The sequence below is a fragment of the Anarhichas minor genome, unplaced genomic scaffold, assembly GCF_050575085.1.
Source record: "Anarhichas minor isolate MPS153535 unplaced genomic scaffold, ASM5057508v1 ptg000010l, whole genome shotgun sequence".
Taxonomy (NCBI): Eukaryota; Metazoa; Chordata; class Actinopteri; order Perciformes; family Anarhichadidae; genus Anarhichas; species Anarhichas minor.
In genome coordinates, this window is record NW_027466456.1 from 6,097,720 (window position 1) to 6,114,429 (window position 16,710).

General features: G+C 40.9%; 1 protein-coding gene across 2 annotated transcripts in view; it reads right to left on the bottom strand.

The window, feature by feature from the left end:
- Positions 1-16,710, bottom strand: part of tle2b (TLE family member 2, transcriptional corepressor b) — a 74,122-nt gene that overhangs the window by 31,945 nt on the left and 25,467 nt on the right. For both annotated transcript variants that reach the window (XM_076087836.1, XM_076087835.1), the window contains exon 4: positions 11,452-11,496. In XM_076087836.1, the coding sequence (XP_075943951.1) occupies positions 11,452-11,496 (45 nt within the window). The remainder of the gene's footprint in view (positions 1-11,451; positions 11,497-16,710) is intronic.

The window sequence follows — 16,710 nt, forward strand, 5'->3', positions numbered from 1 at the left end:
CGTACAAAGAGCTGTGTGCAGAGCAAGCAGAGCAAGCAGCATGAGACCAACAAGCACACACACACGCAGCCACGTACACACACTCTCACACACGCAAAACTACACACACAAAAAAAAAGACACACTTCCTCAGACACACAAAGACACAGATTCAACCTTCAGTGTAACAATACAAGATAGGCAGCGGACCAGGCAGCAGAAACATGTATAATAAAAAATACAGACAGCTCACTTCAACTCCTCCAACACACACACACACACACACACACACACACACACACACACACACACACACACACACACACACACACACACACACACACACACACACACACACACACACACACACACACACACACTCACACACACACATTTACACATTGGTGGGTTTCCATCACAGTTACGAACATGCACGAACAATGACTTCACACAAACACACCTGTATGAAAGGACATAGATGCATGGTGCATACACCTCTGCAATCTACATATACACATACTGGACACACAAACTCACACAGGGAAACTTTATAGGCTATGTGACAGTGACACAGAGAGAGAGAGAGAGAGAGAGAGAGAGAGAGAGAGAGAGAGAGAGAGAGAGAGAGAGATCTCGATGTAGTTGGTTGTAAAACTACAACCCCAACTGTGAGATTCCCGCTCTCTGGCTATATTGTACACTAAGCTATTAGTCATATTCACACTGTGCCAGCTCACCAGCTTGCATTAACAGACTGCATACGGCTTCAAACTCATGTCGTCCGCAATGCAATCAGACACAAAGTAGCCAGAGTAGCAAAGCTGAATGCAAAGGCATGCAAACAAACACCCACATTAGCGCGCACACACCCACACACACACAGTTAAGTATCATATTTTCTGTAACGACTCAGGCAGTTCTTGATTTGGGCCTGTAGACACGGAGTACTGGAAAATCTGATTTTTGCCCACATTAGTAGTCATACTTCTTATGGCGTTCCTCTATGTCCTGGGGAATGCAGGTACAGTACTCACAAAAACAACAAAGCCAGAACATCCTCGTTGGAAATCGACTCTGAATGCAAAGAGGAGGAAAATAAGACTACACAAACTCCATAAACTAAAGCATTTCACTTAATTTGCTCACTGCAGTGCAAATCAGACCAAGGGTACAGAAGGTACGATCTGTCATGACATTGCTCCTCCCCTCTTCATAGCTATAAAATAACATTCTGGAAGTGGCAGTCCATATTATAATAATTACTCCTAAGACCATTAGAAGACATATTTTCAACTGGTCTTACAACCTGCTCAAATGTATTTCTGTACAGCTGACTAAAAACATAATTAGACTATTAGTCTAGAGACATGCAGCTCTGTAAGGCTATAAAACAGTGCTTTAAGGTATACGTTAGCATCCCAATGCTAGAGGAAATACAGGAGAGCAACAAATTCATCAGGATACATTGTGTTCCCATGTCTTGTGGGAACCATGCATGTCTGGAAACGATCTTGTGCAAATCCATCTGGTAGATGTTGAGATATCTGAGAAGATATATGAAAACTTTGGCGTTAGAGGAAAAGTCGGGGGAGAAGCCAAAGTAAGTATGATTCATCCTCTGGGGACCATGGACATAATGTAAAAGATAGCATGGCAATTCGTCCAATGGTTGTTGAGATATTTGGTGGTGATAGTTAGTCTGATAGTGGTGAACCAACAGACCGACACTGCTATTGTTGCTAGCTCGGCGGAAAAGCTTTTATCCTTTAACCATTATTCCAACTATAAATGAGAATTAGTATATTTTATTATTTAAAAAAAATTTACATTAAAATATGTTCCTCATGAATTTAGGCTTACATTTGAATACAAAAATAGATTTCACATGTCATGTGTAGCAGTTATGTAAAAAGCCACATGCTGTGCCTGAGAATACTGGCACCTCATGTGCCCTAATTCAAGCTCTGGTCGCAGGACATGGTAGCACATGCAACCGCTATCATATACATGTACACGTCCGCCCGCCCGCACACGCACACACGCACACACACACACACATAGTCTGTGTAGCTACTCAGAGCTCCTCTGCCAGGGCAACAAAGCCATTACGCTAAAAGGCTAGCTCCCTGGGAATTTAATCACTCGTTTTCACTCTCTTTCTCTCTTTCTTTTTTCCACTGTTTTTCCTTCCCTCAACTTATTTTCTATCATTCCTAAAAGGTTATATCACACTCTGTTCCCGCTCTCTCTTTCTCTACGCCTCATTATTCACAAATGGGCTCTGTTACACATGTATGCACAGGCATACACACATGGTATGAGAGGGAATGAGAGGGAGAGACATCAAAGCTGCAGACGCACACACACACAAACGCACGCACGCGCGCACAAAGTGCAGATGCTACAACATGTGCAGAGGGACTGCATACACCAATCATTAGAGAGCGTAAACACATACCATAAACCCACACCATAAACACACACATGTACACAAGTGACGAAGTCACTTGACCTCTCCAAAGCAGTGGTTGACCCACATATGCAGGTTCAAAAAAAGAAAAAAAAGAGAAATCAAACCACAACTGTGGGATTATCAACTGACTGGGTGATGGGAGTAGCAGAGAGAAAAAAAAACACGAGGCAGAGGGGATGGAAAGAGTGAGATTGAGAAAGAAAAAGGGGAAAGAGAGAGAAGCCCAATCCTATTACGAACCAAAGCGGTGAGTTGAAAATGAAGGCATCTCTCGCTTGCACTTTCCCCCTCACTTCTAGTACACACTCTCCTCCCTCCCAAATGAATTGAGGATTCAGGTCACAACTTCAACCAAATATACCAACGCATGCACGCTCTCTCTCTCTCTCTCACACACACACACACACACACACACACACACACACACACACACACACACACACACACACACACACACACACACACACACACACACGCATAGAAAAAAGGCTAGACAGCTTGGGCTAATTAGACGGGAGGATAAGTGCATGCATACACCCTTTTTTTATACAACACAAACAGAAAAGCATTCTCATGTGATCTCCCTCTGCTGCTTGTACTCAGGCTTAATCGTCCTCAGTCCCTGTTTCTGTTTTATTCATTTACTTAGTTTATATTTTCACTTTGTTCGTCGTTTTTCTCAGATTTTTTCCTTTTGTTTTCAGCTTGATTAACAATTGTTTTTTTTAAATATTTTAAATACTTCTATTGTGAAGAGTTGGATCCTTATCATAGTATTTAGAGAAGCATGCTTCATTTTAATTTTTTTAAAGCCAAAAAACATACATCAAAGAACTAAACAATACACACAGAGCTTTTATTTTTTATCGTATGGCTCCTAAAATTGCCAGTAATGCCAGCATTGTTTGCTAAATAACATGAACTATCACATAAAGGAGAGTGCGAAGGAAAGACTGTGCTACTCACTCTTGTCTGTCACACAAAAGCACACACTCACACACACACTCCCACACCCTCAGCCTATGTGTGGTGGTGAAATGAAAGGAGGGAGCAGGAAGGAAGGACAACCAGCTGCCTCATCTGTCCTGAGGAGTCCACGGGGGAAACAGTCTGGCTGCCGAGCATCCTGACTATCAAACACAGCCTCCATAATATCCTGCCTGGTCTGTGGACCACGTTGTCTTTCTATCTGGCATGCTGATACAGTCTGTAAAGTCTATATATATGCTAACACTGGTTTTTATGATATCCTGTCGAAAGTGTGTGAAGCTAGCATATGTATGGCAGTTGGTATAAAGAAAGTAAAAGCTATTGCTGGAATGTGAACACAACTTCCACGACATCCTGATTAGCATCCTGATTAGCATCATATTAGTGGAGTTCAGGACCCAAAGTGTTACAAGGCGACTGTAGAGAAGCTGGTTTAAGTAAGAAGCCTGGCCACCAAGCACTTTGCTAAATGTATATTATTTAAGTACTATGTTGGTGTTTGGCTTACTTAGTCGGTAGGTTTTAGGGTTTTAACTCACACCGTAATTATCCTAAATGGCTCAAAATTAGGAACCAGCTATAAGCTCAAGGAGAGAATGACACCTCTCAGTAATGGGATGCTCTCTCTCACCACTGAGACCCTTTATTATTTCTTTGCTTTAAAAGGAATATTTACTGTTTAAGCCACATAGAAGGCTAGCATTGCATAGCCTGAACTATTGTAAAAATTCCATTGTGACCCAGCTTTCAACTGCACATGCCCCCCCAGGTTCTTACTGTCTAATCTCTAACTATGCACCCTCGCTGCCCGGTAGCCGTGTTGCCTATAACACTGTAACAGGCTACTAAAATGCAAACAAATTCCAGCATCCTAGCCGCTTCCGAACATTGAGAATTTCTCCTGCAAACATTTATAGGTGTCACAGCTCAAGGTGTACCCTTATGTAAAAAGCACAATTTGTGTGAAGGATTTCAACCTTTGAGTCCACAGTACTTCAATCAGCAAACCACCCAGGCTTTACTCAGATGGGCCGCTACTTTGTTCCTTGGGATATCGATTTCTAAATAAATCAGGGAGACATTTTTACGCACTTAAAAGCGGTAATCATTGAACATGCATAATCATAATGATTTAACAACACCAAGTCCTCCAAATTGGAGTTAAAAACAGGATGTTTTTTCAACTTTCCACTTTCCAGTAATATGATTGTGTAGTGACTGTTAAAGACGCAACATTAGCTCAAGCCATGTGTTTTTTATTGACCAGCTGTGTTCAACTGCCATGACAGATATATGCATTTCCATAATTCTGTTGAATTAGTATGTAGTACTCAAGTAGCACTACTTTTAGGCAAGTAGCTGAGATGTTTTACTTATCCGAAAGCCAAACTTACTTAGGCCTAAAATGTAGGCCTGGCTGCTAACAAACAGCTAACGTTAACGAGCTTTCCTCCTGCACATTTCAATGCAGATTTGTTGTTCACAATGCTTCATCAGGGATCAGGCAAAGAAAAAGCATTAATGACGTTCTCCTGAATACATATTTTTACTGAATATCGGTGTCAGATCGATCGGGGCATCCCTAACACTATGACTGCATGAGGCATTCTACTTGTCCGCACACAGAGTTTACTTGCACTTGGCAAAGCTTTAATGTCGAGCCCAGTGTGCACTTCAGCATACTGGAAGAAAAAACCCAGACTTGACTCGTGCTGGCGGGTCCAAACTATGTCCAGTCTAATCAGATCTGGGCTCCAGTTCAAATTCTGCAAGCTCTCTGAGTCAATACGTCTATTAAAGGAGCGGATCAGATTCGATCATGGTGCATTACTAGCATCGTCATCGTTTTTTTGGGTGTGTTCGAGTCAAACACAATTTGGATCGGGTCCAACTATCATCTGATGTTTTCAGATTGGGTCTGACTATCCTTGGGTCCTTTTTTCTTTAAGTTCCCTTTTTTCTCAAGATTACTTTTATGCACGTCTGGTAATGGTAATTTTGGGCCTGTGAAGACTTCTACCTGAAAATGCACCAAACAAATGCACGTTGATCCTAGATAAGAAAGTACAGCTGCTGTTGAGCACCGCTGCGGTAACATCTTGCTACCACTGAGTGGTTGTGGGCTCTGTGCTTTACCTAATGGCCCTTTGAAGTTAGCGGATCATGGAAGGAAAGGCATATCTCATTCACTTCCTGCCTTTCATATTTTTCCAGGCTGCACTGGTCACAAGCTTTTGTGCTGCCTCCGCCTACTGCTGGACACGAGTCCAACAAAGCCTCTATTCTTCTTCCCCCTCCCGCCATCATCCTGTTATCCTGCTGCTAGAATCAGCCGTCAACACAAAACCTGCTTCAATCCATTCACCGTCAACACCTTACAACAACACATGCAGCACATCATCATATCTATAAGCTGTCCTTGGCCAACGGCTGTGAGCCCACAGTATATGACTGAATTACAAAGTCACTGCATATACATGTGATGCATAGCGGGAGATGCAGGCAATAACTAGTCAGGCCCCAGCAGTGCTATATCAATGAATATAGAACAACCACAGAGAGCAGTGTAAAGTCCTTATAGCCTCCCTAGCTCCTCCAGGGGATACAGCTAGTGTATATATATATATATATATATATATATATATATATATATATATATATATTTATATGATAATGGAGTGAACCAAGTGAGATAATGTGACGGCGTGTGTGCGCATGTGTGTGTGTATGTGTATCTTATACAGCTTAAGAGGTGGAGGGGGGAGATGTTATCTCTCAGATACAATCATCTGAGAAGGAGCAAAGCAGAGAGAGGAAGAAAAGAAGGGAGAGAAATGCAAAGGGAACGAGGAAGATCAAGATAGCGAAAGAGAACTGAGGGCGGGGGTGAAGATAGAGAGCGAGTGTGAAATCTAAAGAGAGAGAGAGAGATGAAAAAAAAGAGAGGCTAAAAGGAAGGCTAGGAAGGAACGGGATGACTGTTACAGCTCAATTAATGCCGGGACACGAGATGGCCCTGCCACTGATAATGACAGAGCGTGCGATAGAGAAAGAGACAGAGAGGGGAGAGAGGCAATAGCACTGATCTCGACAGGATGTTAAGAGGAAGCTGGAGGGGGGGGGGGGGGGGGGGGGGGGAGAGAGAGGAGGAGGAGGAGGAGAGGAAATAAGAGCAGATACTGTTAAATCTATTCATGATTCATTATTTCTCACTGCGGCTCAAAGCTCCCCTCCCTCCACTGATGTCTCTCTCTATCTCCCTCTTTCTCCAACTGCCCTCCCCCTTTCTTTCCCACTCTCCCTCCGTTGCTTTCTTTTTCTTGGCCCCAATTTTCATCTCCATCTCTTCTTTTTTTCTTCTCGCCCCTCATCTGTTCTGAGATCTTTATCCGTCTCTTCTATCCATCCTTCCTGTTTACCCTCTCCTCTTTCATCCGTTCAATTAATCTCTCTATCTCCTCTTTTCCTCACGCTCTCACACTTTTTCCAACATTAGCTCTCGACGCCATCTCTCACATTTTCCCCCGTTTCTCTATCTCCTCGACTCTCTCGACTGCTTTTTTCTCTACCGTATGCTCTCTTTTTCTTGCAGTATCTTCAAAGTCCTAATTTTCTTCAATTATCGTACACTTACTTTTTTTTTTTAAATCATCCCACTCACTTCACTTTAACAACCTTGATTCTACAACCTCTTCTTTTGTGCTTTATTCTCATCCTCTTCCTATTTTTTTCAATCGTGTCTCTTTTTGAGTCCTTTGTTTTTTATACCTTCATTTTGTATTCTATCCCTCTCTCTTCCTACCTGCTTCTTTCTATTCTTTCTGTCAATTTCCGCTTCTCTGTTTCTGTCTCGAGCTGTAATACAGTAAGTTCTCTATTACTATCTGCCTTATATTTCCCTCTCACTGGCTCTCCCCCTGTTAAACCTTTTTACCAGCTTTCTTATTTTTCTCTCTGAATCACTTTTTTCACATTATGCTTTTTTTTTCTACCTTTCCTCTCTCTCATATCCCCCCCCCCCCCCTGCTCACTCTTCTCTTAGCCTTGTTCTCTGGTTCCTGACACCGGGCCTCCCCCTCTTCATTTATTTCTCTCTTTTTTTACTCTCATTCGCCTGACTGTAGCTCTTTGGTCTCCTTCTGTCATCCACACCGCCTTTCCTTTCTCCCCCCTTTCTCGTCCGTCTCTTATTTTCCACACTCTCCCCTTCTTGGCCTCCCTCTGTCATCTTCCCCACCAATCCCCCTCTTCCTTCTCCTCTGTCCATCTCTCAGAGGTGCAGCCAGCACCCCAGTCCATTTCTTATTTTTGGCGACAAGAGCCGAGTCCAGCTCTCTCTCTCTCTCTCTCTCTCTCTCTCTCTCTCTCTCTCTCTCTCTCCTTGCTATGTCTACATTTTTGGGTAATACTTTCTCTTATCTTAACTAAAGTATAACTTTTTCTGCATTTTGCTTTGAAGGTTAAGGTCAACGAAATTTAAAAAAGGATAGTGCTGTAGTAGCATATTAGAATGTTGGTCATTGTGATAAAAATGGTAATTTTTTTTTACTATCTGAAAGTCCCAATTATATTTTTTCAGGGAAGAACAAAATTGCATTTACTGTATTAGTGTGTCAGGTTGTTTTAGGCATTATTATCCAAATCTTAAATTTCCCTTGTGCACCATTTTATGGTAATTGTCGACTGACATCACTCATTTTACAAAATACTGCAGCACTACAATTTCACTCTTACTTGAAATACAGTAAAATAAATAAATGAATCCTGAGTGTTTCTGTACTGTAGTTCAACAGCATGAAATTACTTGTAAAACAATACTTTCAAAGTAGTTTTACAACAACATTTGGTCTCTTTATTCAACAGTCTATCTCTCTCTCTCTTTCTCTCTCTCTCTCTCTCTCTCTCATTTTGTCTGCCTGTCTCTCTCACCCCTGATTATTGCTCTGTCAATAGTTGTGTCTGCTGTGGGGTTTATGGAATCAATCTACCCCATCCATCCGTCAGTTTTATTGTGCACGCGTGTCTTTTTTTCCTTCCTTTTTCACCAGCGCAGCTATTACAACATAAAGTCCCGCTGAGGTTTCCTGCTTTCAAGTGTGGTTCACGTCTTTGGTCCATGAGACCAGGACTGAACTTGGATTTTGGAAGAATGCAGAATAAATCATGAGGAGCAGAGGGGAAACTTTCAAACAATTACAGTTTCAAACACAACATTTTAAGTTCAACTTGAAGCAGAACATCAAGGCAATCTGGAGCTACAAAGGGTTACACTGACGTGTTCCTGACACAGAGATCTGCATATCTTGTTCTTATTCAAATGAAATACTACCTCACATCAAGGTGTCACAAGCTATGTTACATAATCTGATCCAAATATAATGGTTAGTATTCATCTTCAATCATGCAGAGTGTGGCAGACAAGCAGATGTTCTCTGGTACACATTGAATGCTCTCACCTATACCTACAGATGGTGCCTCAGATATTACAATCATAATTGTTTGCTAATACTTGTATGACGGCAACGACCCATCCTTCTCTAATAAGCTTAAAGCTGACATGAAATTGGGATCCAAGCAGATTTATACAGCAACCAATGGAATTCTAACAAGGTGATCGAAAGTGTGTCCTGTTGTTGGACAGGATCTCTCTTATTCCCATCACAAATTAAATATTGAGGTACAAAACCATCTTTCAACCAATAGCAGCAACTTTAGAGACAAAGAAGGCACATCTGCAAAATTCTATTATACAATAAGAAAGAGAGGCTTGGTGTCCTTGGGAAACTGCTGTCGGTTTTATACTGTATGTTTTTTTGTTGCCGTGTTGCTGAAAACACAGCTTCACCTGAACACAACATATTACCATAAACACAGCATGTGGATTAGGATTAAATATAGCTGATGCAGGTCATTAAAAATACGCCCTGATTGGCTCTTAAACTCGTCTTGCATCATTCCCAACATCAGCCAGTACACTGCACTGCAAGTAGTTGGACAGAAACCCACTGTTTAATGTCTTCGTGCTGTAATTACCGTGATCGTGAAACGACACAATGATTAGAAGTTAAAGTGCAGAGGCTTTCATTTGAGGGCGTTTTTAGAAATTGTTTCAAACAAAGAGCTGCTCTGTAAATGCATTATGCCGGGCATGGTGGTAAAAATCCATCCCCTCTAGTCTTCCATGACAGTGCCTGAGTCCACCGCAGAGTCAGCATGACAGTTTAAGAGGGAGGGAGACACAGGCAGTCACCTTAAAGGACTGGATAATGAGTCCGTAAACACAGCAGAACAGATCTCAAGTCTGCTGTCTGTCTGTCTGTCTGCTTTTTTTATCCGTCTGTCTGGACATGTATCTGCCTGTCTGCTATTTGACTGTCCCCTCCTTCTCCTGCAGTGTGACCCAGACAGCAAATTGGCAGCAAGTGGGGACTGACGAGCAGTCACCGACTCCCGAGAGCACACACTGCTCCTCATGTCTTCTTCCAAGAGTACCGGATCTCAGTGGGGATAAATGGAAACGACACACAATCTACACCGACCTTCTTTTAATGCCTTTGAGTTGGCATGTGGTTTTTCACATTGCTTAGAAGAACCGGCGAGCGATTTCACACACCAGTCCTATCCATCGATAATAGCTAAGCCTTGTCGACATCTAGTGTCAGTTAACCCCGAGTCTGTCGCCGTCAGCTCTGGTAAACATACATTTGCCATTGCTATGGTTACAGCCTGTACCAGCCATCTTAATGGCATTATTATTCCCTAATTCTCACATCAGCAGCCATCGCTTGTTCTGCTTGATAATAGCACACAAATAAACATTAAGTCAGTAGGGATATCATAATTGTGCAGGAAACACACTCTGCTGGTTTCGTGCAGCAGTTCTTGAGTTTCTATTCCATACGGAGGCATGGAGAGGTAAACTTCAGTGTTGAGCAGTGACCCCTTATTAAAACTAATACAATCAGCCATCCATAGCTCAGTGTTGAAACCACTTGTTGCTCTTGCTGATTCATTATGAGTCTACCAAATAAAAGACAGAAAAAACAGATCCTTCCTTAACAAGAAAACGTTATTCTTTTGCTCTGTTTCTGGTCCTGATCTACAGTACAAAGTACTAGTACTAGTGTTTTTTGTGTTCTATTTTGCAATGGTGTCAGTATTATTTATTTTACACTTAATAATTGTTATTGTTCATATATGTTTATATTTTTATTCTATCGTTTTTTTTGCTATTCATCTGTTTGGCACAAAAATTTCCTTCGAGATTAATAAAGTTCTATCTTATCTTACAAAGATGAGTCACTACTTTTTTTCCTGCTCTTCATCTTTACACAAGAATTTCAGCTGGAACAGATCCTTCTTCATCCTGCCAATACAGTATACACTGAGAAACCAGGAAAAATATAAACTCATGCACAATGTGAACTAATGCAAGACAACCCTAATGCACTAAAAAAACGGAATAATTTGATGTAGCCTACTTTTTTTTTTACACATTTAGCTATGTGAAAGAACAACACGAGGGTCATGTATTAGATATATATTAGACAGGTATTAAACAAATTTGTAGGTATAAATTCGTTAGATTAGAACTTAATCTATAAACTATGATGTTGTAGGATTAAAAATACATATATCACCAAATTACAGTTTGTAGTTTCTGTGTTGACCAAATGCCACGTTACATTTTGAAGCTATACTTTGTATAGAAAGGTGTTTGTCATAATACGTTCACTTTATTGACGTATATGGAGGTCACTTAGTGTAAATACAAAATATAAATGGAGGACAGGATCTAGATAATATAGTAAAAACTCACCCACACAAAATGACACGCTGGTAAGAATGTTTGTGTGTGTAAAATAACACATTCACCTCCTCCCGCCTACTCAAAAAATGCAACTTCTACACAGAAAGATACGCACACACAACCTCCAACCAAGTACACCAGCAGCGAGCAGAGACTGAAAAAAACCCCACACAAAAACACTGAGTACAGTCTGACTTACCTGTTTGTGCATCTCAATGTTGAGACCGTAGGACATCTCGTAGTACTGTGGAGACACAGATGACAGCGCTTCGTTAGCATTTTATACACAGCGTACATTAACATTCAGTCTTACACAATATCTCCCATTCAACATCTGTTGCTGAGTGCAGCTGCATATGCTGCTGTTTGTCAGTATGGTTTTAATGAAAGCAAGAAAAGATGGGGGTGGGAGAGAAAGTGAGTGTGTGCGCGTGTAGTAAAAACTAGTTTGTGTGTGTCTGTGTATAGATAATGAGGTATTTATGTCTCTGTGTGAGTTATGTGCGATCTCTGTCTCAGCAGGATTTTGTCTAAGCAAGGCAGCCAAATGAGCGTGTGTGTGTGTGTGTGCTGAATGTTGTAGTTCCTGCATGTGTTTGTGTGCCTATGAAGACCTGCAGTATGTATGGTGCCCATCATAATAATGAGACTCTGTCAGCGCTTACTGAGACCACTGTGCACTGTGTGTGCACTGTGTCTAAATGTGTGTCTGTACAGTCTGTGTGTGTGTGTGTGTGTGTGTGTGTGTGTGTGTGTGTGTGTGTGTGTGTGTGTGTGTGTGTGTGTGTGTGTGTGATTGATTGATATGCTTGTGTCTACAGTATGAGTCTACAGCTATATTAGCACAGGTCCACATCGGGAGGTGGTCTGGCTCATAATGTGAGCGCCTTCACCCAGGTGTGAAATCAGTCTGTACAGATTGGCCACATTCCTGAAAGTTTTTTTTTCCAAGTCCACTGCAAAAGAACAGGATCTCTTTACAGCCAGTGCATCCATGAGTTATTAGTATAGTACCCAATAACTCGGTCACAATTGCATTAAGAGAAAAATAATTGAAAGATCAATTGATTTCGCCTCTTCCTGCTGTCTAGTGAGGCTGGCGCCCAGCTAATAACAACCCCTTCATTAGCAAAAGTCCACACAGCAGCAACGTCGCTTCCCTTGACTTGGGACACGCCATGTGTGCTGACAACTCCGCCAGCTCCACCTACCTAATTTGCATATTGAGAAAAGGACAAAACTGGCAGAATAGAGATAACGAGGACCAGGTGTAAATACGAACGCCTGGGATCAGAGGTTTCTATCAAGACTAGTCTATTAATTAGTCTTTAAGTAATAATCAACTATTTTATTAATCAGTCATTTTTAAAGGGTAAGTATAAAACCACTGACAAACACCGACCCTTAAGTAATCTACCTTTTCACCTTGCCAAAAGTTCACTGGTTCCAGCTTCTCAAATGTGAATTTTTTTTTTTACTTATAATGAATATCTTTAGATTCTGAACTGTTGGTCAGACAAAACACACAATATGAATAAGTCAATGTGGGCTTTAGAAAATAGTGATGGGCCTTTTGTTTACTACTTTCTGAAATCTTAAATGAAAAATGTCCAAATAAATAATTAATAAATCAATTGAGAAAATGATTTGCAGACTGGATTAGAATAAAATGTTTCAATATTAATTAGATAACAAATCCAGAATCATACAGTATGACATAAAAGGACCAGATACCTATGCCAAGTATGTCATGCTCCTATCTGAGTCTGTGTTGAGTGTGTGTTGAGTGTGTGTTTTGTGTGTATAGTTGACACCAACACATCAAACATACCTCTGTGTGTGTGTGTGTGTGTGTGTGTGTGTGTGTGTTTGCTAAATACCTTGTGGTACCACCTCTGCAGGTACGCGTGTGCCTGTTAAATGTGTTGTTCTCTCTCCTCTGTGTGTGTGTTTCCTTGTGTGTGTGAATCAGTAATGTGCTGTAATGGTGTTGGTGGCGAGCGGCGTACAGACAGCGAGGATCCGTCATGGTGACAGAGGCAGCCTCTGCCGCCGGATGAGCAACGCTCTGACTGATGAGAGCGAGACACTACTCTCTCTCTCTCTCTCTCTCTGTATTCTCTTGCTCATTTTCACTCTATCGCTCTCTTCTTCCTCTCCATTTATTCCTCACCTCATTCAGTCCGTCCCTCTCACTCCTATCTCCATCTCTCAGAGGCTGTCAGGCCCTCTTTTTTTATCACCCCTCCTCCTCTCTAGTTATTCCCCTCCTTCTTTCTCTAGCTGTCAGATGTTCTTTTGCTCTCCGTTTCAGTCTATCTCTTTATTTCCTGTCTCATTTTACCCACTTGCTATCTCTGTCTGTCTCTATCCGCGTACGTGCCCATCTCAATTCAAATTCGCTTTATTGGCTTGAACATAATGGAGTACAGCACCGGCAGATCACACAGTACAAGGTTTATACTATATGTGTAATAATTCTGAGTAAGATGTAAAGAAGACAAAGGGTTACCACATTACCGCACCATTCAACACCACACACAAAATACACAACATTACTATACGTAGGATACTGAAGAAAAACGAATTAGTGCCAGACTAAAAACATGAATTAGTAACAGTAGTGAGAACCTCAAAAGACAAAAAGAGGGGACAGATGTTGAAGGAGTTCAGTACAGTTTCATGAGTTGTTTCGCTGGTTCCCCCTGAAGCTACGACATGTTATGATATATTCTGCTGCTTCAGTGGCAATGTCCCCGGAGTACATAGAACATTTTGGTCGAAGAGAGTGTGTTGAATGCTTGGTATTTGAGTTTTATTTGGGTAAAGAACTTGATTCTTGACATTTGCATAATCTATCCATAGTATTCTATTGAGGATTGATATCTTTAGTACACCTTTGAGCCGCATGAATGTTGGTATTGTTCTGATAATTGTAGCCTACTTATAACATAGAATCTAATTATATATTTGAAACATTCTGTTTAACTGATGAGAGGAAATTATGTTAACTCAGACCTAAGTGGATATATTAATTTTTAAGTATTTAATGTGCATTTGTTTCCAATAACACGCATAAAACAAGGTTGGCGACAGGTTGTTAAGTATATCTCTTCAAAATGGGTATAATTTTATTGATATTATTGTATACTTTTTTTATTTTGATGCTTTGGCAACATTGTTTTAGTGAAACTTTAATGCCAATAAAGCCACATTGAATTGATCTGAATTGAATAAACCAATTCAAGATGACATAAGGTGACGCGGAAATGGCCTTAAAAATAGTCAGGAGCGTTCATTTACGCAAACATTTAGCTCTTCTCATGATTTAGAGAGAAGACCTTTTGTGAATTGAGTCGCGATGGTTTGTCATTATTAAAAATCCGGCCCCGACCAAAACATTTGGGAAACACGACTTTAAACCGTAACTGCGATCTCTCCCGTACCTCAAGAAAGTCTAAAACTTAACCACACCTCTCACAATGCAACAACAAATCATTTTGTTGAAAGAGAAAAAGTTGCCATGTCAGTCGAGGCTTCAGATATCGGATGGGTCGTCGCAGGCAACAGTCTTTATACAGACTGAAGTGTAGCAGGAAGTGTTGCTCTATCTCTGACGTATCTCTATCCATCCATCCCTTTGTGGTGTCCTTCTGTTGTCACCCTCTTGTCCCGTCTCTCCTTTGTCACCTTCGTCCTCATGTACATTCTCTCCCGTCAACACCTTTACTAACTTTGTCATCAATTATCCTCTCTCTTTTTTACCTTATTTTCCTCTCTCCTCTCCCCATTATACTCTCTCTCTCTCTTTTACCTCCCCTTGTTTTCATCTACCTTCTGTATCATTTTCATGTCCTGTACATGTCTCTTTTCTTCTCTCTCTCATTCTTTGTCCTCTTAGTCATTTCTATCAATCATCCGTCTCCTTTATGTTCTCTCTCTCTCTCACCATTTTCTACTTGGCTCATTCACTTTGTATATGTGTCTCTCTCGTCCTTGTTGAGTGCTACATCTATATTTTCTCCTTTATCTCCCCCTGTTGAGCTCATCTCCGCTGTGTATTTTACTCGTCTGTCTTTCCATTTCTCTCGTGGACAGGCTGATGCACACACAAATAAAACTGTTTTTCTCACACACAAGATGTATTTTGCTCCTTGGGATCTCTTTCACATGTAAAAATGCACACGTACTTCATGCACGTATGTGTAAACACATAACACACACATAAATGCTTAACAGCACACACACACAACATACTTAAGCTGGCTCTTTGTGTTTCCATGTCTGCCTCTCCTCCAGCCCTCTCAACATGAAAGATATGTGACATATCTCTTTGTTCTCCCTCCATCTCTCATCAGCCTCTCTCGTCACCTCTCCATCATTACACCTCACCTCAGCCCTCCCCATCTTTTTAACTCTATTCCTGTCCGTCTCTCCTTATGAATCCCCCCCCCCCCCCTCCCCCCGAGCCTCTCCACCTCTCTGCCATCACTCTCTTCTTCCACTCTCTCCTCTTTAACATCCTCTTTTCATTTAGTATCTCACTTTTTTTTCCCACTACAACAACAGCTGAGTGCAACAACCATGGCCCTACTATTTGAATACAACCTTGCAAGTAACTAAATAGCTCACTTCAGCATCCTTCCTCAGCAAGAGCTCTCCACTCTGGACTGAAATGAACCAGCTGAGTGTATATAACCAGCACGGCATTAAGGAAAGGGATGCAATAAAGGTACGATGGGAACGCAGGTCTGTAAAGCTGCAGGGAAAGCGAGTAGGTTTGGGTTAGCGACAGTAAATGTTAAGGAGCCTTGATGCTGCCACGGAGCATTTTTGTGGACTGAATGGAAAAGGTGTTCACTTCACTTCTGTCAAGTTTCATTGAGAGCGTATTAGTAAATATGCGAGTCATGCATTCTTATTTATGAGGGAAGTCCTTTTTATTTCAGTGCATTTATTTGACAGCTGATCACTTGTTACTTCACAAATTGAATCCGGTAGTATTTACTAATTTACAAACAGTTATGTTCAGCAGTTTCCTATTTTATCAAACTCAGGTCTAAAACAAAATAATGATGTTGTAATTAACGTGAAAAAGTATTAAAATTCAATTATCAAAAAAACAAAAACAAACATAACGAGTTATAAAATACCATAGAACAGTATTTAAAGTAGATAAACTTCACTTCCACCAATAAAATGCTTGTTAAACATTAAAACAATTTAAAAAAAGATCATCGGGGTCACTCTGCTCAATAAGCACTTTTACTTTTGATACTTTGAGTACTTACCTACTTTTTCCAAGACATGAACAAAGGACGTATAAATAACCTTTTAAGTCATACTCCATGTATTATTCACTACGTTATGTACTAATGCTCATTACCTGCAGTACTATTGCTGATAACAATATCAGATTGTGATAGCTTATTGGTCCCTGCAGGATCATTTCCTCTTT